The 23,323-nt window shown below is 41.7% G+C and overlaps 1 protein-coding gene across 1 annotated transcript in view; it reads right to left on the bottom strand.

The window, feature by feature from the left end:
- The window catches only part of HERC2 (HECT and RLD domain containing E3 ubiquitin protein ligase 2), a 3,346,202-nt gene that overhangs the window by 1,836,401 nt on the left and 1,486,478 nt on the right, over positions 1-23,323 (bottom strand). The window contains 1 exon segment of the mRNA XM_033948978.1: positions 16,334-16,604. Coding sequence (XP_033804869.1) covers positions 16,334-16,604 — 271 coding nt within the window.

The raw sequence follows: 23,323 nt of genomic DNA, 5'->3' as shown, positions 1-23,323 counted from the left end.
TTGTTGCGACAATTAGATACCTCTACTGCCATACAGGGTATAACAGTGGGTACTCGAGAGGTACATCTTTCTGCCTTTGCGGATGATGTGCTTCTCTATGTCTCAGATCCAGAGACTACTCTACCGGCTGTATTTACTCTTCTTTCAGTATTTGGTACTCTTTCCGGTTATACCATCAATTGGGAAAAGACTGAAGTGCTCCCTTTGAATCCGTACTGCACTCAGGCGATGATATCCCCCTTTGGCCTAACATGGTGTCCCAATGATATCAAATATTTGGGCATCCGCTTCTGCAGCACATGGCAGGCTACGATGGATTTAAATGTTACGGTTCTGCTGTCCAAAATTCAAACAGTGTGTTCTCAGTGGTCCCCTTTGCACTTGACTTGGTGGGGCAGACTTGAGTCCATACGCATGATGATGTCTCCCCAAATACTGTACGTGCTACAAATGCTTCCTCTTCCGTTCCCCCCTGCTTTCTTCAAAAAATTGGATAAGATTCTGGTCCACTTTCTGTGGAATGGGAAGCCAGCACGCATCGCATTGACTACTCTTAAAAAACCCTGGCATTTGGGTGGAGTCAATTTTCCCCAATTCTCCTTATATGCTTCTGCGGCGCTCTTACGAGGCGTCAGTAAATGGTTTTTACCCCCGGATGATGCTGGTCTCCCTTATTGGGGGGAGATCGAGAGAGACTTGGTACTTCCCCATTCACTAGATATTTGTTTTTCCTCGGGCGCTTCATGTTTCAGAGATTGGGTGATCCTCTCTTTCTCTCAGAAGGCATTATTGAGTCTTGGGCAGGATCTGTGATTTCCCCTTTTTTTATCCTCTCACTCTCCTATATGGGGAAACCCCCAGATTACTGTCGGTTCCCGCATGGTCTACTGGTCTGTATGGATCGTGTGTGGAATCTGGTGTATACAAGATCTCTTGAAGGCGGATACTTTGATGACATTCTCACAATTACAATCCTCTTTTGGATTGTCCTCCAACCAAGCCTATAGATACTTACAACTCAGACATAGCCTCCTTGCAACCTTTGGGGCTGACTTACGACGTCTTCATCGTACTAATTCTTCCCCTATTATTCCTCTGTTGTCAGCTTGGAGTATTAAGCCTCATGTCATGTCTGTGATTTATGATGCTATCCGGACTGCAGTTACGATCACATTACTACCTGTTCAGAGATTGTGGGAACGGGATCTATCTATTTCCATCTCTGAGAACCAATGGAGCCAGGTATGGCGACACTGCAATAGACCCCTGCACTTGGCCTCTATTAGGCAATCTCTGTTTTTTGTTCTTCACAAGTCATTACGGACTCCAGTCAAACAACAGCGAGCTGCACCCACTTCTTCTAATGCATGCTGGAGATGTCTAACATCCATCAGAACTTTTCAACATTTACTTTTTGACTGTTCCTTTGTTTCTGACTTCTGGTCGGAGGTTGGTGACATTGTGAGCCATATTATTCCATCTCCTGCAGTCTTGACGTATGGCATGATAATATTACGATCAGCAGTACTTGATCCACCTCTTCCTCGCCATATGGAGGCCCTATTTGACATTCTCTGTGGCTTGGCCATAAAGACTGTGTTGCTTAATTGGAAGTCGCACTGACAGGTGTCCACCTCTCAATGGTGGTCTATGGTATTGTCTGCCTAAAAATATGAGGCTAGAGTGGCCGAGTGCAGGGGCTCTCAATCCATTTTTCGCACTATCTGGTCTCCATTGATATCTTATTGTGAGTGAACAGACTGACCTATCCTTATTTTTACGCAATTTCTTATATACAGTACTGCATCTTTGATGCCATTGTAACCCTGATACTACATGCCTATGTTATACTTCTGCAAACTTGCATGATTGTCTTCTCTGACTTACATATTGAACTGTTTAATTTGTTGCCTTGTGCTGCTGTTCTTTCTTTTGTTCTCTATGTTGTTCTTTTATTAATAAAAATTGATTGACTTTAAAAATAAAAGTGGGAATTTGGGTTCTACTATCTGCTTCTTGGAATTCATACTTTATGGACAGGTTTCTGGCCAAAAATATTCCAGCAATGTCAACAAAAACATCTAAAATAGATCGGAACAAAGGAAAAGTTAGCAAAGAGAAAATGGCGGACCCGCCCCGTGGTGCGCCTACTCAGTTTACGGTCAAGACCTTAGCAGAATTAAAACAGCTGATATTACAGGCTCTGAGTCCCAGTATGGAGCAGCTTTCAACTCAGTTGACTAAATTGGAGTCCCTTCTGGAAGATAACTCCACGAGGGTTACGGAGCTTGAAAACAGGGTCTCCACGGTAGAGGACGGCGCATAAGTCCTGGAAACTGAGGTGGAGCTCATAAAAACTCAGCTGTGCAGTCAACAAGAAAAACTGGAGGACTTAGAGAATAGGTCCCGTAGAGGAAATTTATGATTTATGGGCTTTCCAGAAACTATTGCGGACTCCATCTTCCTTTCGGTGGTAGAGTCTTGGCTTACTAGTGAGCTACCATGCCTTCTTCTCTGGGCCCAGCTAGATTTGAACGTGTACAGAGTGGGACCTCATGCAGGGAAAGATCAGTGTCCATGAGTGGTAATAGGCAAATTGCATAATTATCGCCACAAAGTTGAGCTCCTTCGGGCTTATCGTTTGACCAAGGCATCACCACACTACGATTCTGTTCCCATCCAGGACTATTTGGCTGCTTTGACAGAAAAAATAATGTTTTTTTGTCCTTTATGCTCTAAGTTGGTGGAACAGAAGTGCCGTTTTTTGTTTCTATACCCAGCAATTTTGAAGATTCAACATGACGGAAAATGGCATGTATTTGATTCTGTATTTCTTGCGGAGGAATTTATTAACATGCTGGAAACATCAACAACAGCACCAACTTGAGGTTAATGGGGACGGCTCCTGCTTTGTACCACATTGCTAAGATAGTATGTTAGTTATTTAATGTATTGTATCACCAGGCACCGTTAGTATAAATCTTGTTTGAAGTATGTATTCATATAACCAATACTACAACCTTAAGCAGTTATCTTACTGTTGTGATTAACTTCAATCTGTTCGGTTCAATATCATTCATGGGTCCTCAGCGGGCCACCACATACTCAAACTTTTTCATTGTATGTGGCTTTACGCTCCAAATCCTCATCGGACCATATACTCATTTTTAATTTTTTTAATTTTTTGAAGGTAAAGCTTAATATAAATAGATTTTAAATATATGCTAAGAATACTTAGCTTAATATGTTCGACGTTAGTCAGGAGGGAACAGATGTTGCCAACATGTTTCGCCCGGTCAATCCCCAGGGCTTTATCAAGGCTCCCTCTCCTACATAAATATATAATGTGTAAAAGTGACATAACCCAGCATATATTCTTCCCTATAAAACTTTTAACCTATTTAACCATAAAAGTGTATAACAATAAAATTCACTCACACCACTCATTTAGCTCACTCCACCATTACGTCGGTACGATAATGGCGGCCACGCTTCAAGTCAGCTGTTTTATACGTGACCCCGCCTATGACGTCAAGGGGCAATGTCAAGATATTATTGACATCTTATATATTTCTTTATACTTTCTTAGCAGGATGAAAAATTATCGTTCCGACGTAATGGTGGAGTGAGCTAAATGAGTGGTGTGAGTGAATTTTATTGTTATACACTTTTATGGTTAAATAGGTTAAAAGTTTTATAGGGAAGAATATATGCTGGGTTATGTCACTTTTACACATTATATATTTATGTAGGAGAGGGAGCCTTGATAAAGCCCTGGGGATTGACCGGGCGAAACATGTTGGCGACATCTGTTCCCTCCTGACTAACGTCGAACATATTAAGCTAAGTATTCTTAGCATATATTTAAAATCTATTTATATTAAGCTTTACCTTCAAAAAATTAAAAAAATTAAAAATGAGTATATGGTCCGATGAGGATTTGGAGCGTAAAGCCACATACAATGAAAAAGTTTGAGTATGTGGTGGCCCGCTGAGGACCCATGAATGATATTGAACCGAACAGATTGAAGTTAATCACAACAGTAAGATAACTGCTTAAGGTTGTAGTATTAGTTATTTAATGTATAGCATTTTTGTACTGTGTGCTTTGATTTTAATTTGGGGGGGGCTGGACTCCGATGGCACCAATGTCGTGGTCTCCTTTCCGGATTACCTTGGGCCATTGGTTGTCTTTTGGTGCCTTAGGGGTGGGGGGAGGCCTTGTAGTGGGGGGAGGAGGGGAGGGGAGTTGTGAGGATAGGAGTGGGGATTGCTGTTTTTCTTTTTCAGAGTTCAAATGGGGAATATTGTTTACGGTGGTTTGGGATCCAATGGGTGCATATTCTGTGGGCTATCTCTTCCCTCGGGCGAGGGCTGGGCACCTGGGGGACATGTTAGTATTGTGGTTGTGATATATTATACTTTATGGGGCTGTGAGTGGTAAGACATTCAGAATTCTTTCCTGGAATGTGTGTGGCATCACATACCCTATCAAGAAAACTAAAATACTAAACCGGTTGAAATATCATGGGGCAGATTTGGCCTGTTTGTAGGAGACTCAACTTACTAGAGAGGAACATTCCAAATTACAGAAGGGATGGGTGGGTCAAGTGTTGTCTGCCTCTTCTGCGCACAAGGCAGGGGTTGCATTGTTGGTGCGGAAGAGATTTCCAGAGAAAGTAAAACAATTAGCTGCTGATGTACTTGGAAGGTATCTTTATTGTTAGGTGACTATGTCTGGCCAAGTGTTTTATCTTTTGATTGCATACTCTCCCAATCAGTATGATCACACATTTTTCACCTCCATCTCATCCCTTGATAGTTCTTAGAGATTTTAATCAGGTGATGGACAGAGACACAGATAGAACAGGGCCGGGTCCATCACAGTCGGGTGGTCCACACAGAGGCCTTCCATATTTGTGCGAGGCATTAGAGTTGGTTGACCCCTCGAGACTTTTACACCCTACGGAGCGGGACTTTACACATTAATCTCGTGCACACCAAACCTTTTTTAGAATAGATTATATTCTGACTTCTTCAACCTATTTTTCTTCTATTCACACTTCTGAGATAGGTCCCCTCTCCATATCAGATCATGGGTTGATGTGCTCCAGGGGGATGCCTTGTCTTCTCCGGGAGTGTGGCGTTTCCCTTCATATTTGGTTGATAACCCTGATTTTGTTAAATATATTACAGGAAAATGGGAAGATTACCTATACTTTAATGTACATCATCAGGACATGCCACTTCTGTTTAGGGAAGCTGCTAAATCTGTTCTACTTGGTGATGTTATTTCCTATGTATGGCTTATAGAAAGCGTATAGCACAGGGTTATCATATGGTTGGAAAAGGAATGCTTAGCTTTGAAGAAAAAACATATTACCAGGCCCACAGATTCCTCTTGGGAGGCTCTTAAGGCAGCTCAGGTGGCCCTCAATTCATTAATACACAAACGGACAAAAAAAATCATTGTATTACACTTGGTTTCACTATTACAAATATGGGAATAAATCCAGTAGATTGCTGGCTGCATTAACTAAACCCAGGGTGAACAAATACATTTCCCACCTGAAACTTTCAGATGGCACATTGGTAACCAAAACTGAGATAGCGGACAATTTCTTTCAGTATTATAAATATTTTCATTCTTCATTAGAGAAAGCAGGGGGCCCAGATGTAGATGACTATTTGGTGGATTCTGGGGTTGCATTGCCTGACTTCTCCCATGCACTATCAACTGAATGGGCCTATTCAGGTGAAGAAGCTGCAGTTGGCAGTCAAACAATTAAAAAATTGCTCTGCTCCAGGCCCTGATGGATTTTCCTTTGAATTTTACAAATTACTGTTTCCCCACATTTGTGGTCCATTGGAGGCATACTATACAACAGCTTTGTCCAGAGGGGGATTCCCAGAGGGAGCAAATTTGGCTTACATTACTTTAATTCCTAAGCCGGGTAAGCTGAAGGATGAGATAGTGTCATACCACCTTATTTCATTAATAAATGTAGACCTCAAAATTATAGATAAAATACTGGCCAATCGACTAGTAGCCCTATTACCAGAGCTTATAGTGTCTGAACAGGTGGGCTTTGTGCAACACCGACATTCAGTGAGGAACGTTCGTCGATTGTTAACTGCTATGTACAGAACCCACATAACTCATACCCCGGTGATTCTAGTTGGACTCGATGCAGCTAAGGCCTTTGATCAGGTTAACTGGGGATATCTGTTTCGCATCCTTACTTATATGGGCATAACGGGTTGGTTTCAGGAGGTAGTGCGCTTATTATAAACGAACCCTACAGCCTGTATTTTGGTGAATGGTACAAAGACCTCCCACCTTGCAATTGCCAGGAGGATGCAGCAGGGTAGTCCCCTGCCACCCCTGTTGTTCTTGATATATCTTGATCCTTTTTTCCGAACTTTACAAAGGGATCATGACTTGCGGAGGCTGCCAGAGGGTAATTCTCAATTGCGTGTTTTGGCACATGCTGATGATATGCTGCTCACTCTTGCAGACCCCCGATCATCACTGACCAGGGCCTTGGAATTCTTAGACAAATTTTGTATGTTTTCTGGCCTGGTCTTAAATTTCCAAAAATCTCTGGTGTTGCCCCTTTCCCCGGACATACCCCGCAAATGGAAGGGAGACTTTCCATTGCGGTGGGCGATTGATTTTTTCTTTTATTTAGATGTTAAGATTCCAGCAAATCTCACGCAATTATATCAACTGAATGTCGGACCACTCCTGATAGCTACTAAACAGAAATTACAACTTTGGAGGGCTTTCCCTCTTTCTTTGATGGGTAAGATTGCATTGTATAATGGTGTTGGTATCTCAATGGCTATATGTATTTCAGATGCTTCCAGTGTTGCTTTTTGTAAAATATGATAAAGAACTGGGGAGAAGTTTGGGCCTTTATTTATGGAATGGGAGGAGAGCCAGATTGTCCCTTTCTGTATTGCAGAGACCCAAAGATCGGGGAGGCCTAGGGCTGCGGAATCTGAGAATGTTTTCTTAGGCTTGCCAAATGAGACATCTAAATGACTGGTTCAGAGACACGTCTCACTTTTCTGTGACACTTCCTGAACTTACATTGTATGTACCTTACCATTTCAGTTACCTTCTACGCATAAGACGTCTCCCGGTATGTCCGCCTCCTACAGGAGATATCTTGTTTAAACCTCTGCGCCGGGTTTGGCGGACCATTTATAAGGCTATGAGTATTCCAGGGGGTGTGTCCGAGTAGCAAACAAGATGGATGCCTGAATACTCTTCTTCACATTTATCTCCATCATTGAAAGCTATATGTGTTTTTTTATAACTAAGGATATTGCTTTCTATATGTGGTGAAAAAGGAAGATGTCAGCTTCAAAACCCTGTAAAATGGACACTTCTGCGAGTTCAACATCAACACTGAAATGGACCAAACCCGATCCACCTATCCCTGAAAAAATTTCACCTGAGAAAAAAGCTGCAACTGCAGGAGATGTGGTGCTTGATGAGCTTCGAGCCCTCAGAGATTTAACGACCAAATACTTTGAAACTACAAAAGAACTTAAAGACCTAGCTGAGATTATTGCTTCTCTGTCAAATTTCCAGCTACGTATATAAAAACTTGAGTCCCGGGCTGATTCTTCTGCCCTGGAGTTAGAACAGCAACGGATCCACACTGACAAATGCATCAAAAAATTGAAGCAAGATCTGGAAGATCTTGCTAATAGGAGCCGCAGAAATAATATATGCATTATTGGTTTAAAATAAAACATCGAGGGAATGGATATGACTGTTTTTCTCAAAAAATGGTTGCCTAAAATACTTCACCTGGATCCTGCTTGTGAGATCGACATATAACGCTCCCATCGGGTCCCTTCTCATATGAAACAGAATCAACCTTTTCCTCGTCCGATCATCGCTAAGTTCCTCCGCTTCCCACAACTCTCCAAATACATATGGCTGCCAGATCCCATGCTGGTCTCATTATCGATGGCAGAAAACTGACGATTGTACCGAATCTAGCCCAAACAACCTCCAGAAAATGAAAATCCTTCCTGGCAATGTGTTCCAGACTGAAAGCTATGAACGCCCAATTTGGTCTGCAGTACCCCGCCCGTATGGTCGTCACTATTAATAACACTACAAAGGTGTTTGACTCTCCCGAACTGTTACAAGCCCATCTCGACCAGATCTCATCGCAGGGCACGGGAACCTGAACTCCTATGGAACCTGAACTCCTATGGAACCTGAACTCCTTCTCGACTCCTATGGTTCTGATTAATCTACAACATTAGCTCGTTTGCTGCAATGTTACTGTTAAGTCTCCCATGTTTATAAATGAATTTGTTCTCCTCGTCTGAGGTTTTGTGCTTGCAATCTTATTCCTTGTTGAAGCTTTTACTTCAAATACAGTTTTAATGTTCGTATTAATGCAATTTTATTGTGATTTTTCGGCTCTCTCAGCCATTTTGTTATATAATTGACTCTTCCCGCACTGCCTTTGACGCCATTTTCCTTTCCCCTCGCTTGTCCACGGTGTATTTTATTTCTTAATAAACCCTATTTTATATAGATCCTGCCACTCAATCTCCCGCTGATCTTTCCCTAGATTGTTTATGTATTGTATACGCACTTTTCACTGTTGTGTATCTTAAATCCTTTAGCTTGCTATCCCTTCTTTCATGATTGGACTTCCGTTTTGAACTTTATAGGTATCAATTTCCTTACCCGTTCCTTTTCCCAGTATTTGTTTTAAATTGCTAACTATTTTTTGTTTCTTCTGCTATGCACTTTAAATGATTTCCATTGGTGCCATAAATGTTTATACTATTTGTTACCTCTGTTCTAAATTATCTTCTTCACACTCATTAACACCTCTCTCATTGTTTTTCTCATCACATGGCCTCTGGTTTTACGATAAATTTGATCTTCCTACTTTCTTATGTCTATTGTTTCCTGTCTAACTACCGTTTGCCCCAATGAAATATATATATATAGTTTTTTTAAAAAATTTTTTCTACTATGTACTATATGCTATGATATATAATCAACTCTCTCTCCTATACAGCATTTTTAGTTGTCGCTATTAGAACCTAATGTACTAAAATGAATTAATATTCTCTCTTTCCTCTTTTATGCTTATACTGTATAACTAGATTAATAACTCTTATATTTGTACTATTGAATGAATTTCTCTGTTTTTGCTAGTTATTTTGATTATGCTTTTTTACAGCTTCACACTAGCCCTTTGTAGGAAACATGGAATCACAATTTTATCACATAAAAATATTCCTTTTCAGCTTTTCAATACGAAATGTGACACTGAAGGTAGATGGTTGATTGCTAAAGCAAATATTTACTCCCAAGAGGTACTTCTTGTTAATGTCTATGCCCCCAATGTAGACTCCCCCAAATTTTTTCTACAACGTTTTCAAGCTATTTCTGAATTTGAACCCTTACCCCTCATTATATAGCGTGTGATTTTAATCTGCCCCTTGATACATGGCTAGATAGACACTCGTCCTGTTATCTCTCCCCCTCCAAGGCAAACCATACTTAACACTCCTTGCTTAAACACTATGATCTTGCAGAGCCTTGGAGATTACAACACCCGGATGCTAGAGAATATTCTTACTTCTCTTCGCCACATAATAGTTACTCGAGAATTGACTATTTTCTCATTTCTTCCTCACTAATCCCTAATTTAAAACGCTCGACTATTAATTATATTGTTATCTCAGATCATGCCTCAATATCTATAGACTTGAAATGGTCATCCTTGACTACTCCTAGATCTCTTCTTTGGCGTCTTCCTAATCTTCTGTTCACGGATGAATCTGTCAAACATCAGATTGATAAATTTATCACTGAATTCTTCCATTTCAATAATACAGATTCGATAGACCCCTTGACTATCTGGGAAGCATTCAAAGTTTCTCTCAGAGATTAACTCATCTCATGCCATGCATACAAACTGAAACAAAATAATATAGAACAACAAAATATTGAGCTTCATCTCAAATCCAGAGAACAGGAGTTCTTTCGTTCCAATGATAAAGCTCTCTTACCTAAAATTTATAAACTCAAATACTATTTTAACAAATTAGCCAGTATGGCTGCACAACAAGATATTTTCGCTACTTCTACCAAATATTATATAGAAATGAATAAGAGCAGCAAACTGCATGCTAATTATCTCAAAAGGAAGCGAATCAGATTTCCTCTATTAAGACCCCTTCGGGAACACTTCTTTCCTCGCATTCGGATATCTCTGCAGCTTTTCATTCATATTATACCCAGCTTTATACATCTGAGAACATGAAACATCAGTCTGGTTCAGAAGACTTCTTAGCGTCTTTCAAGCCGCCTTCTCTAGCAGAGGCAGATATAGAGGCCTTACAATCTCAAATTGAAGACTCAGATATTTTATTAGCTATACAAAGCCTCTCTTCTGGAAAATTGCCTGGATCAGATGGCATTACTGCAGAATTCTATAAACTCTTTAAAACTAAATTGTCACCGGTTCTTACCATCCTATGTAACTCGCTGACCTCTCAAAAAATATCTAAGAGTCACTTTTTTAGATGCCATTATCACAGTAATTCCAAAACCACATAAAGATTCCCAACAAATTTCAAATTATCGACCAATTTCATTACTGAATACGAACTACAAAATTTATGCTACTGTTCCTTCTTTCAGACTTCAACATTCTATAGGCTCGCTTATCTCTGCTCATCAAGTTGGTTTTATGCCAGGTAGACTTATTACAGATAACTCTCGGCTTTTCTTTCAACTCGCTTCTATTGCACGCTCTGCTAAAGTCCCATGTATAGCCCTTTCTCTTGACACAGAAAAGGCTTTTGATAGGGTAGAATGGTCTCATTTGTTTAGCACAATGTCCTGGTTTGGAATCCCATCTAAATTTATAGAATATGTTAGGATATTATATTCATCTCCCAAAGCCTCCATTATCACAAATAACATTTTATCGGCTCCCTTCTCATTACAAAGAGGTACCCGCCAGGGATGTCCCCTTTCGCCCTATCTTTTTAATCTAGCTCTTGAACCTCTTCTTTTAGCCATCAATTCCGACGTGCGCATCTCAGGTATTGTGTACGATAAACAGGAATACAAACTATCAGCTTATGCTGATTACGTACTTTTGTACCAGAATCTTCTCTATCTGCCCTCTTTGATCTAATTTGCATGTTCTCCCTCTTTTCTGGCTACAAGATTAATCAACAAAAAATGGAGGTTTTGCCCCTTAATGACCTTTCTCTTCCAACACTAGTTCAACCATTCTGTCTCCTTTGGTCTCCAACACACATCAGATATCTAGGAATCAACCTCTATACCACTCTTTCTGCCACGATTCACCATAATAATACTAATCTTATTGGTATGGTTAAGACGCTTTTACAAATGTGGCAACCTCTCCATCTCTCATGGGGGGGGCAGGATTGAAACTATTAAAATGGTTATTGCTCCTAAAACTAATTTTGTACTCAGTATGTCTCCCAGATTATTCCCTGTTTTGTTTTATAAGCAAATATATAAACACATCTCTAACTTTATCTGGAATCTTAAGCCGCCCAAAATTGCTCTTAAAAAGCTTATAACCCCTAAAGATTGTGCCAGAGTGCTACTCCCTGATTTCCTAACATATCATAAAGCTTTTATTCTACAACAATCTTGTCAATGGTTTTCTTCGACTCTTGTGTTTTGTTCTCTTTGGTTACGACTAGAACAAACTCTTTGTACTATCTCACCTTCATTAATTGCACTATTGACCTCTGCCACACCTCTCCTAAAGTCTAATCCCATCATATCTCAGTCAGTGTCCTGTTTACTGGAATTAGATAAATTATTAAATGTTTCCATCCGCAACTCTACTGTTATCTCTTTATGGTTTAATCTACTTTTTTCAATTGGCAAAACGCCAATATACTGGTCTACCTGGACTCAAAAAGGGATTTGGTCCTTGGCGGATATTTGTACGCCTTCTCTGCAACTTTTGACCTTTGCAGAACTACAACATAAATTTGCTCTCCCGGCTTCATCATTCTTTCAGTGGTTACAACTAACTAGTGTAATCAAAAAATCAAAAATTCTACATAACATTCTCTTGGAGGTTCCTTCCCTGGTCTCCATATGTTCAAAACTGCTTTCTACTGGACATCAGGCGTCCATATGTTTCTCATATCCCACGCTACCACTGATATTTCACTGCGTAGATCATGGGAACTTGACTTAGAGTTCCCCATAAGCGATAGACAATGGACAACCCTTTGGTCTAAAATTATTCGAACCATTCCATCTGCTAACTTGATTCAATCTTTATATTTCCTTCATCACAGGACTACTTGGACTCCTCAAAAATGACATGTAGCTGGTCTGTCTTCTTCGAATAAATGTTGGAATTGTAGGTCGTCACCAGGCACCTTACTACATATGATGTTTGAATGTTCCGCATTAAAACAATTTTGGACAGATGTCTGGTCCATCTTTCAATTAGTATTTCAATTGCACTCTAACTTATCTCCAGATACCATAATATTGAAATTGGAGGCTCCCTCCATTACTATTTCTAGAACTCAACATTCTTTGTTTGACACACTTCTTATCATTGCATTAAGACTTATACTTTCCAACTGGAAATCTTTTGACTCTCTTAATGTTCATTTTTGGTTGCAGTCGGTTTTACTTCAACATAGACGCGAGTTATTGATTTCTTCCAACATGCCTCTTATTCCCCAAATGTTCACTCTAAATGGGCCGCTTTCACAGATTATTTGGACTCTCGTTAAAAAGTCAATATTCCTATATATAATACTGCTTTCCTTTTCAGCTTTTTTTCCTCTTCTCTCTCCTTTCTTCTTCTATTCCTTTCTCTGGCCTCTGGGGGATCTCTTCTTCTTTTCCTCCCCTCCCTCCTCCCTTTTTTCCCTTGACTTAAGATCCTCCTCCTTCCCTCTGTTATTTATCTCTCTCTCCTTTCCCCTTCTTTCCTCTTCCCCCCCTTCCTCTATTTGATCATCACAAGAATTCATTGACACTATTATTGTATATGTATTTTTGTATATTTCTAGAATTCTTCTGCCTTGATTATTGTAACCACTTCTTGTTGCACTGTTTTGTTTAATTTTTTTTATTTCTGTATCTTTGAAAATCTTCAATAAATTTTCAAGGAAAAAAAAAAAGGCTATGAGTATTCCATATTTCACCATGCCTTTTTTTATCATTGTTGGACAATTGTGACTTTCCTCCTGGCACTTCTCAGTATCCTAACTCGGTGTGGCGGACTACTAACACACAATATGTATTTCAGGTGGTTACTTCCACTGGTTCTTTGGACTCGCAGGCTGCTTTACAATCAGATCTACATTGGAAAGCTGTGGATTGGTTTTCTTACTCCCAGATATCATTGTATTTTCTGTCCTTGCCTCGGGACAGCCTAACTGACAGAAGATGTGAGTCTATATCAAACTCAGATCCCATTAAGGTTTCATCATAGATATCTGCAAGAGACTATGGGGGAATTCTCATATGAACAATACACAGCTAAATGGACTGGGGATGTGCCTTCTGTAGTTACAGTGGCAGACCTTAAGGATAGCCTTCACCGTACCTTGTGCATTACACCGCAGGTCCTGATGATTGAAACAAATTGCAAATTTCTGCTACACCTTTATAGATCCCTGGCATACATGTATCGAGGAAAGATGCCTTAAATGTAGGCAATCTCCGGCTACCTTGGAACATCAATTCTGGTCTTGCCCCTTGGTGCAAACCTTTTGGATGCAGATTCATCAGCACACTATTAACATGTGGAATTATGGATATATTCTTTGTCTTGTCATGTTGTTTACCTTGGGGTTTCTCCCATGCACGACTCCGAGGGGTTTTCAGGGCTTTTTGAAAGAGCAATCTTATTGGGGAAGAAAACCATATTACATTACTGGATAACACCAGACCCACCAACATTGACTCTTTGGCACACTCTTATGCTTCAACATGCATCTCTGGAGCACCTTTGTTGTGCCCACCAGGATACTGATCCGGACCGTAAGTTTTCTACCATCTGGGAGCCTTTTTGGCTTACATTGACCACTAAGGCTCGCAGTCACCTGTTGAACCCTTGATTAGATACCCATTTTGGACTCTGGACATTAATTCAGTTTGTTGATTTTTTGACTTGGGATGGGCGGGTGGGTGGTTGGCATTTGTTCATGTTCAGTGATTGTACATACACGGTGTTACTGCTATTTTGTCTATGTTGTTTGAAACCTTAATAAAATATATTTAAAAAACAATTTTTGGCAGTGTTTAGCCTCCAGTGTTTTTACAAGTGTTTTCAAGTGTTCTTCATTGTTTCCTATGATACAAAAAAGGTACAAATGGAGTAGTTAAGAACTAAAAATTGATCTTGTATTTTTATTTTATCATGAGATCACAATGACATGACTTGCATATATTCCAGTTTCCCCATTTTTCAAAGGAGTGATTTTGTATATCATAAAAGAGATAGCAAGGAAAAGTAACACATTAACCAAGTCCTCAGGGTAGATATAATTTCCTTCATCATCCAGTAATTACAAGTCAATTAAGCACCATTTAAACCAGTGTGTCTCCTGAGATTTCAGGTGTGCCACGACACTGGCAAGGAGAGTTGTCCACACAGGCTGTCTGCCTACAGGACATGCCTCTCGCAACAAGAGGCACGTCCTGTAGAAAGTCAGCCGGTGCAGATAACTCTCCTCCTGGCCGGCGACTCTCCTCCTCTCGCCGCACCTCCTAGATCCCTCCACTGAAGTGGCTGGAAAGTTTGCGAGACACTGGTTTAAACACTAAACACTTAAGGGGCCTTTTTACTAAGTTGTGGTAAAAAGTGACCTAAGCATGCCCACACAGTAAGGCCATTTTTAGTGCAGCAGTAAAATGGATGAATTTCCATTATCTGAATTAATGGCTATATACTAATGTGAAATACTAGAAAAACACCCACCGTGGAATTATGTACTGTTGAGATGACTTATTTTATTCTATTACTGCCAAATGTTAGGGAAATCTTTATATTATTCAAATATAAATGTGAATAAAATGGGTTGGAAAAAGTCTCAGAGTATGGAGCAATTAACCCAACTGAGTTTCAAGCGTGAACAATTCACTTGCTCCCTTTTAGATCACAGGCAAAACACCCCTTTCCTTCCTACAGCACAGCACATTCCTTTCAACATACAGCTGATTTAAAAGCTTACAACAAATAAGTAATTTTACTGTCATAAATTTTGGAAGTTGCTGGTTGATATATTTATGATCTGCTGAGGATACCTGAAACAAGTTTTTGGTAAATCGATTGTAAGAATTTGTATCAACAGCTTGATAATAAATACCTTGTGATGATTCTTATATCAATGTGAATCTATAAGAAACTGGTGCACAACACACTTTAGTAAAAGAAGATAAGTAAATAATTTATATAAAAAAAGAGATAAAAATAAGTGATTTATCTATTTTTGATTAACAGGAAGGAAGAGGGTGTTTTGCCTGTGATCGAAACAGGAGCAAGTGAATTGTTTACGCTTGAAACCCAGTTGGGTTAATTACTCCATACTCTGAGGCTGTTTCACCCCAGTTTATTCACATTTATATTTGAATAGAGATTCCCCAAACATTTGGCAGTAATAGAATAAAATAGTCATCTCAACAGTACATAATTGTTCTGAGGATGTTTGTTCTAATATTTAGCATTTTTGGATGACGTGGTCAGACAATTATTAGGATTTATATGATAATGTGGCAATTAACAAAATTAGTGCATGAGCACCTACCGCCATCTATCTTGTATACAGTTAAGGGCTCATGCACTAATCATATGCTGCTTAGCACGTGCTAATGTAGATGTACCAACTAGTTAGTGTAGAAGCACAAACATTTCAAACCTCACCCCAGACATGTGCCTTCAGCCAAAAATGGAAAGAAAAAAAAAAAATAAAATAAATATATATATACATACACACACACACACATATACACTCTGTTTAGCCTGTGGATATAACATTTAAATTTAGAATTTACTGCATGGGAACTGAGTGTGCCCTAGAGTAAATACTTTTAAGCTATGGTAAGTATGTGTAGTACTTACCACAGCTTAGTAAAATGACCCCTTAAAGAAGTTTCTTGCATGAAGAGAATTGTTAAAACCTTTTATTGACCAGCAAGCTTCAATACATATCTGCCTCTTTGTAAAACCTGCAGGAAAAAATGGGTACACTAATCCTGTAGTGTAGTTAGCAATGAATAAAAAAATTATTTTTTTCAATATCCAAGTACCTGGCAATCCTGAAATAGTTCCAGAAGTCTCAGAAAGTGACTTTAATGCAAATTCGATATTTCTCCTCAGAAATCCCATTTCCATAAGCTGTGCTACAACTGGCAAGGGTGGAAATGGAGTCTGTTTCTGTTTATTCACTTTGGAAGGACGAGTGTGTTGCACTGTGATGGGGGTTATGGCTTCATTTGAACTACAGCAGTCTTCAAACAATGGAGTAGAAGGATAAGTAGACTCCACTGCTAAATACTGACACACTGCCAATGCAGCAGCCTGCAGACAAACATTACAATTACTACAATAGATATTATTTTAATTGTCAAATATAAGCACAGAAATTAGTATACCAAGAGAACTGAAATAAATCCTATAGTAGATATTCTCTGTGGTGAAGTCCACACAAACGAAGCATGACTTCAGTATACTGTTAGGATCCTGGACTTTGAGCGCTAAAATTTTGGGCACCCATCCAGCCTCATCAAAAAGTCCTCTACTTTGTCCCTTTCTCCTTTTCACTGATCTTTGGTGCTCATGGTGAGAAGACCATGCCTGTTTGCTGCTACAGCTGATGTCTTTAGGCAGAAAGGTAACGTGAACTGCTCAAAATTGTTTGTGAGGGAGGACAGATCAGGTTTCCTGAAGAACTGATCTCCTCATAGGCACTAAGGCCCAGATTCTCAAAACTTTAACACCGTCGCTAAACTGTTTACCCACGGATTAGCCTGAACACATTTTAGCGGCAGATAATTAAAAGCGGATTATCTCTGTCAATAGTGAGATTTCTAGCAGTCTCTGACAATGACATGCAAATGGGCTCTTCAACACTGAAATGAGCCCTCCGGTGCATTCTTTAAAAATGCTGATCCATTTTCGAAAAGTGGCATTGGCTTTTACCAACAAAAATAAGCGACTGGTCCAGGGGTGCCGGTACAGGCATGACAGTGTCAAAGACTGCTAGAAAACTTTGTTGTGATGAGGGTAGAGATGTTTCAAGTTTATTTAAAAATTTGATCTAATTGCAAAATCCAAATCCAATGCAATTTACACATAGCTATAAAATCAGGGTAAAAAGAAAAAGTCACATTACTTAAACCAGACAATTGGTACAATTTTAAGAGAATACATGAGAAAAAGGGGAAAAAATAATATAAAAAAATGAAAGGATTAAATGCAATTCATAAATAAATAAAAAGGGATAGGTAGTGAAACAAGAGGTTGGGAAAGGTTACCCACTTAATTTTCGCTTACCAGCACTATTAGTCCGCTGTGAAGTATCCTGATTTAATAAAATTTGAATGACTCAGTTAAAGGCGTCCTTAAAAAGCCAGCTTTTCAGAAGACTTTTAAACTTACTAAGTAATTTTTTTTTTTCTTATATTAATCGGGAGCAAGTTCCAAATTTGAGGAGCCATAATAGAAAATACTGTATCCCTTCTTAAATAAATGAATTTTAATGAAGGGACTAAAAGGAAAGATTTTTCTTCAGATCTTAAAGATTTTGTGGGAGTATAAGGGATTAGAAACCTTTCTAGGAATGCTGGAGCTTTGTTCATTAGTATTTTATATGTGAGTAATGCTATTTTATATATAATTCTGTGATTTACAGGTAAACAGTGCTTTTACTTTAAAAGGGGAGTTAGTTACATGATCAAATTTTTTTATTTTGGTGATTATTTTTATTACAGTATTTTGAAGAATTTGCAACCTACGTATTTCTTTAATGATGTTCATTCTCTCCCCTTGCATCACAACACCCCTCCCCTGCAGCAGCGGTGACACCATCCCCCTGCAGCGGGAGAGTGGTCGATTCTATCCCGCTGCCAAGAAATGCCTGCTGCCACTTGCACTCCCTGCAGGAGAGATGCCCATGCTCTCCTGCTGCCAAGTGATCCTCCCTGCCATACACCTTCCATCACCTTCAATGCCCCTGCCCCCTTACCTCTAAGTAGATGACCTGAGGGACACGGACTCCCTCCTCCCAGCTAGTCTGCATCTTTCAAAATGGGCCTTCCCCTCCCCAGTGCATCTTGGGATGCACCGGGGAGGGGCCTGATGCTCTAACTAACCCAAGTTGTTTAAGGCCCCTCCCATGGGAGGGGCCTTATACAACCTGGGACAATAAGAGCCTCAGGCCTTTCTCCAGATGCACTGTGAAGGGGACTCAGATTCTGATTGGCCCAGACACCTAAGGCCCTTCCTATGGGACGTCAGGGCCAATCAGAGCCTGAGGCCCCTTCATGGTGCATCTGGGGAGAGGCCTGAGGCTCCGATTGGCTCAGGTTGTATAAGGCCTCTCCCATGGGAGGGACCTTAAACAACTTGGGCCAATCAGAGCTTCAGTCCCCTCCCTGGTGTATTCCAAGATGCACTGGGGAGGGGAAGGCCCATTTTTGATGATACAGGCCAGCTGGGAGGAGGGAAGCAACGTCCCTTAGGTCATCTACTTAGAGGTAAGGATGAGGGGGCGGCGGAGGTGGGGGGAGGTATTATATGGCGGGGGGGGGGGTCATTTGGTTGCAGAAGAGAATGGGCATCTCTCCCACTGCACGGGGTGCGCGTGGCCAGGCGATGGCAGGTGTTTCTTGGAGAGAATTGGGAGATTATTGGTTGACAGCGGGAGAGATTAAACATCGCTCCCGCTGTTGTTGTGAGGAGGGTTTTTTTGGGGGGTTGGGGGTTACCCATTTTTTCTGCGCATGTGTACATCACTATCACCAACGATGGGCACATGCAAATTTAGCGAATCTTCGCTGCTGTCCACCAACCTCATTTGCATGCGTGATTTTTTGAGATTGTCTCGTTTTTTCAATTCGCAATCAAAATGGCTGCATTAGCATACTGTCACTTTTTAACATGTTTTTTGAGAATCCTGGCCTAAGTGGGAGAAAGTCACCTTTTGTGTGACCAAAATTCCAGTGCCCAAAAATCAAGGGTGCTCAAATAGAGGCACTAAAACAGCATCACCCATAGCTCACAAACCCCTCATAAAAGGGTGACAACAGTTAATGAAGCTCTGTATAGAAAAGTTTCCCCTAGTTTTACACAGTACAAAAACCTTTAGTTTAATATAACACATGTAGTAGTTAAGAACCTAAGGGCTAGATTCACAAAGCAAACCAATCGTGTACCGATTGGTTTGCAACCCTTTGCAACCAGATTTCCCTCCTTACCTACTCACGATCCTCCCATGCAAAATAGCCAAGTGATTGATTAAGGCAGCCTCGGGTTCCTCCCCACTTGGGAGGAGCCTGTGGCGCCTGAGCCAATCAGGGCCTTAGGCTCCTCCCTGTGCATCACATGATGTACAAGGGCGGGGCCTAAGGCCCAGGTAGACATGTCACTGGACCCGGAGGAGCAGGTGGGACTGAGCACCCCTCCTGCTCCCAACTTTGAGATACAGGGGTGCCAGGCCGAAGGTGTGCCTGGCTGGGGGGGGTTGGATTGGTCTACAGAGCAGGGGGGATTGAGCACCCCTCCTGCTACTAACTTTTAGGTACGGTATGGGCCGGGCCGAAGGTGGGCTGGGGGGGGTTGAGTGCTGTGCCGGGGGTGGGAGTTGAGTGCCAGTCACAGGAGGGAGGCCTGCAGAGCAGGATGAACTGAGCACCCCTCCTGCTCCCAACTTTTAACGGTGTGTCGGGCCATGCTGGTTGGGGGGGGGGGGTGCCAGTCAGGAGGTTTTTTAAAATCATTTTTTTAAAAAAATAGGCCTGATATTTTTCATTTTTAAAAAAATAGGCTTGATATTGTGCGGCCTATTAAAAAAAAAAAAAGCCAGCAGAAGCCCTGACATCAGTGACATCTACTGTCACTACTGTCAGGGTCTGCGCATGCTCCAGGATCGCTCTCTAGCGATCCTGGCCAAGGTTGGGGGGCGTGCCAACAATTGTCTCCATTTGCATGCAGGCTTTTTGTGAATTTGTTGGCCTGCATGCAATCGTGAACGGATAGGTGACAGACTCGGGGGTTAGTGAATCTAGCCCTAAGGGTTGCCATCGTTAGATACTCCAGGGAGGAAGGGTCCTTGAGTGGGCAGACTAGTTGGAGGGAGGGTTCTCAAGTGGGAAGACTTGTTGGGCCGTCGGCCCTTTTCTGCCGTCACATTCTATGTTTCTATATTTGGACAGACTAAAGTTTCATCAACAATTATCAGCAAGATCTTTGAAGGGTAATAATTTGTTTGCTTTCCCTTTGTAAGGGATAAAAAGGCTTCAATTGCTGGAGACTCTGCACTTTTATCAGAGGGCTAAGTTGGAGGATATTTTTTTTTCTGTTATTACATGATAGCTACATGGATTTTCAAAGAAGGATTAAGATATAATTGTATCAAAAATTTGTAGTATGGTGTCAGAATTATAATTGTTGTGACTGAATTAAAGTTTGAATTAAAACCCACCTAATACCTGGCTGGATCAAAATGCTAGATTTTACAATTCAGGTAACAGTCATTGTACACTGAGAAATAACTCATATTATTGAAGTAAGCAAACATCCGAATAGCATCGTTGAAGAGTTCTTCTCACTTGACTTATGCTGAAATCTTATGTATGCCTCCCGCAGAAGTTGTTTTTTCTGCCTTGTGAATTTATGTGCTTTTAGGGCTAGATTCAGTAACCTGCCCGATTGGGCCCGATCTGGGCAGGTCCGACAAATTCACCAAACTACAATATGCAAATGGGGGTGATCGGAGGAACGCCCCCATCTGACTGCACGGATCGCTCTATAGCGATCCCCGCGCATGCGCAGACCATCTTTAGAAGTCCCTGATTAGCTTAGGCGCCTCAGGCTTCTCCCAAGGGAGGAGCCCGAAGCGTCTCAGCTAATTAGGGCCTTAGGCCCCTCCCTGTGCATCAGATGATGCACCGGGGCATGACCTAAGGCCAATATCATGGCAGAGCAGCAGGAGCATGAGGACTTTGCAGTTCCTCCTGCTCCCAAAGATATCACGGAGGCCTAAGGAGTAGGAGGAACCGGGCACCCCTCCTGCTCCCAACATTTTTAAAGGTATGGAAAAGGGGGTTGGTCCGGCTGGCCCGACCACGGGTTGGCAGGTCGCGGGATTGGGCCTACGTTGCAGGAGCGACTTTTTGGTTTTTTGTTGTTTTTTTTATTTTAAAGAACTGTAGTTTATCCTTGTATTCCTTATGTATCTTTAAATAATTGTGGATAAGATTGTACATTTATTGTTTTAAATGGTTTTTATTTGTCCCCCCAAATTATTATTGTTATATGCATTGAAATTACTTGATATTGCATTCAAATCAAAACTTTAATAAACTTGAAACTTGGGCACCTCTTCTGCTCCCAACATTTTTAAAGGTACGAGGAGGTGGGTTGGGCCAGCCGGCCCAACCACGTGTGGGCCGGTCGGGGGTGCAGTGGGCTGGTGGGGGGAATCGGGCCTATGGAGGAGGGATTGAGCACCCCTCCTGCTCCCAACTTTTATGTATGGGGGGGCCGGGGCCGGGGGTGGAGCCGGGAGAGAGGCAATTTTTTTTAATTTTCCTGCTCTCTGCTGCCCTTCCCTTCAGTGCAGCACCGCTTTAAAACCATGGGCTTGCACTGCGGGAAAGGGTGGCAGAGAGCAGGAGAGTCAGGGCAGGCAGAGAGGCGTGGAGTTTTTTACACAAACGACTGGTCCTAACCAGTTGCTTGTTCTTAATTGGCCAGCCAGTCGGTGTATCAGGAGAAAAGTTTAGTGAATCGCGTCCCTGCCTACTTTGCATGCATTTGCCCTCATTTGCATGCACAGATTTGAAGCGGATCGCAGCACAGGTTTGTGAATCGGACCGGAGGGAAATTTGCTCGCTAAGGGCTCGCAAACCGATCGGTACAAGATCAGTTTGCTTAGTGAATTTGGGCCTCTGTGGTTATAGATGTTATTCTTCTTCATAGATGACTAAGGCCCAAATTCACTAAGCAAACTGATCGTGTACCGATTGGTTTGCAAGCCCTTTGCGACCAAATATCCCTCTAACCGCATTCACTAAATCCTGTAGCGATCCGATCCCGACCCTCCCATGCAAATTAACAAAACCCCATGCAAAATAGCCAAGCGATTGATTCACTAACAATTGCTTAGCTATTTTGAGTCGGGTTTTACTACTGACAAACCTGACTGCTGAGACCTGTCGGTAACTGAGTTACCGTCAGGTCTGCAGGTTTTTTGACAGGCCTGCCTGCCTGTCTTTTTTATTCATTTTTTTTCCATGGCACAGATATTTTGCGTGTGTTACACACGCAAAATATCTGCCCCATAAAAAATAATGAATAAAAAAGTCAGGCAGATCTGTCAAAAAATGTACCCTCACACCCGGCCGCCCCCCCACCCCCTCCTGGCACGGCCCTCTTACTCCTACACCGATCATCGGGAGCAGGAGGAAAGTCCTCCTGCTCCCCGGGCCACTTCTGCGCAATAGCGGCCTTAGGCCCCGCCCCGGCACACTGGGATAGGCCTAAGGCAGGGAGGAGCCTGAGGCGCCTCAGCCAATCAGTGCCTTAGGTCCCTCCACATGCATCAGATGATGTGCCGGGGTGGGGCCTAAGGCCACTATTGTGCAGCGGCAGCCCGGGGAGCAGGAGCAGGAGGACTTTCCTCCTGCTCCCAAAGATTGACGTAGGAGAAGGAGGGTCCGGGCACCCCTCCTTCTCCCGAAGATGGAGGAAACCTTATCAGAAGGAGCAGGAGGGACCGGGCACCCCTCCTGCTCCCAACTATTTTAAAGATACCGGGGTGGGTGGGCCAGGCCCGACCGCCTGGGCCAACCAGACGTGGGCAGGGGGTGGGAAGACTAGGATCACCCCTCCTACTCCCAACTTTTTGGTCTTGTCAAATCTTGGTTTAATGCTGCTTGCTTACTATACATCAATCATTATAATTAATTTAGACTGGCAAAACTTTGGGCTAGATTCACTTACCCCCCTCCCCCGATTCCATGTCCGATTCCTGCCCGATTGCATGTAGGCCGACAAATTCACAAAATGCCAGCATG

The sequence above is a fragment of the Geotrypetes seraphini genome, chromosome 6 (genome assembly GCF_902459505.1).
Source record: "Geotrypetes seraphini chromosome 6, aGeoSer1.1, whole genome shotgun sequence".
NCBI classification, from domain to species: domain Eukaryota; kingdom Metazoa; phylum Chordata; class Amphibia; order Gymnophiona; family Dermophiidae; genus Geotrypetes; species Geotrypetes seraphini.
The sequence above is the reverse complement of the archived record's forward strand: the minus strand, read 5'-3'. Positions and strand labels throughout refer to the sequence as shown.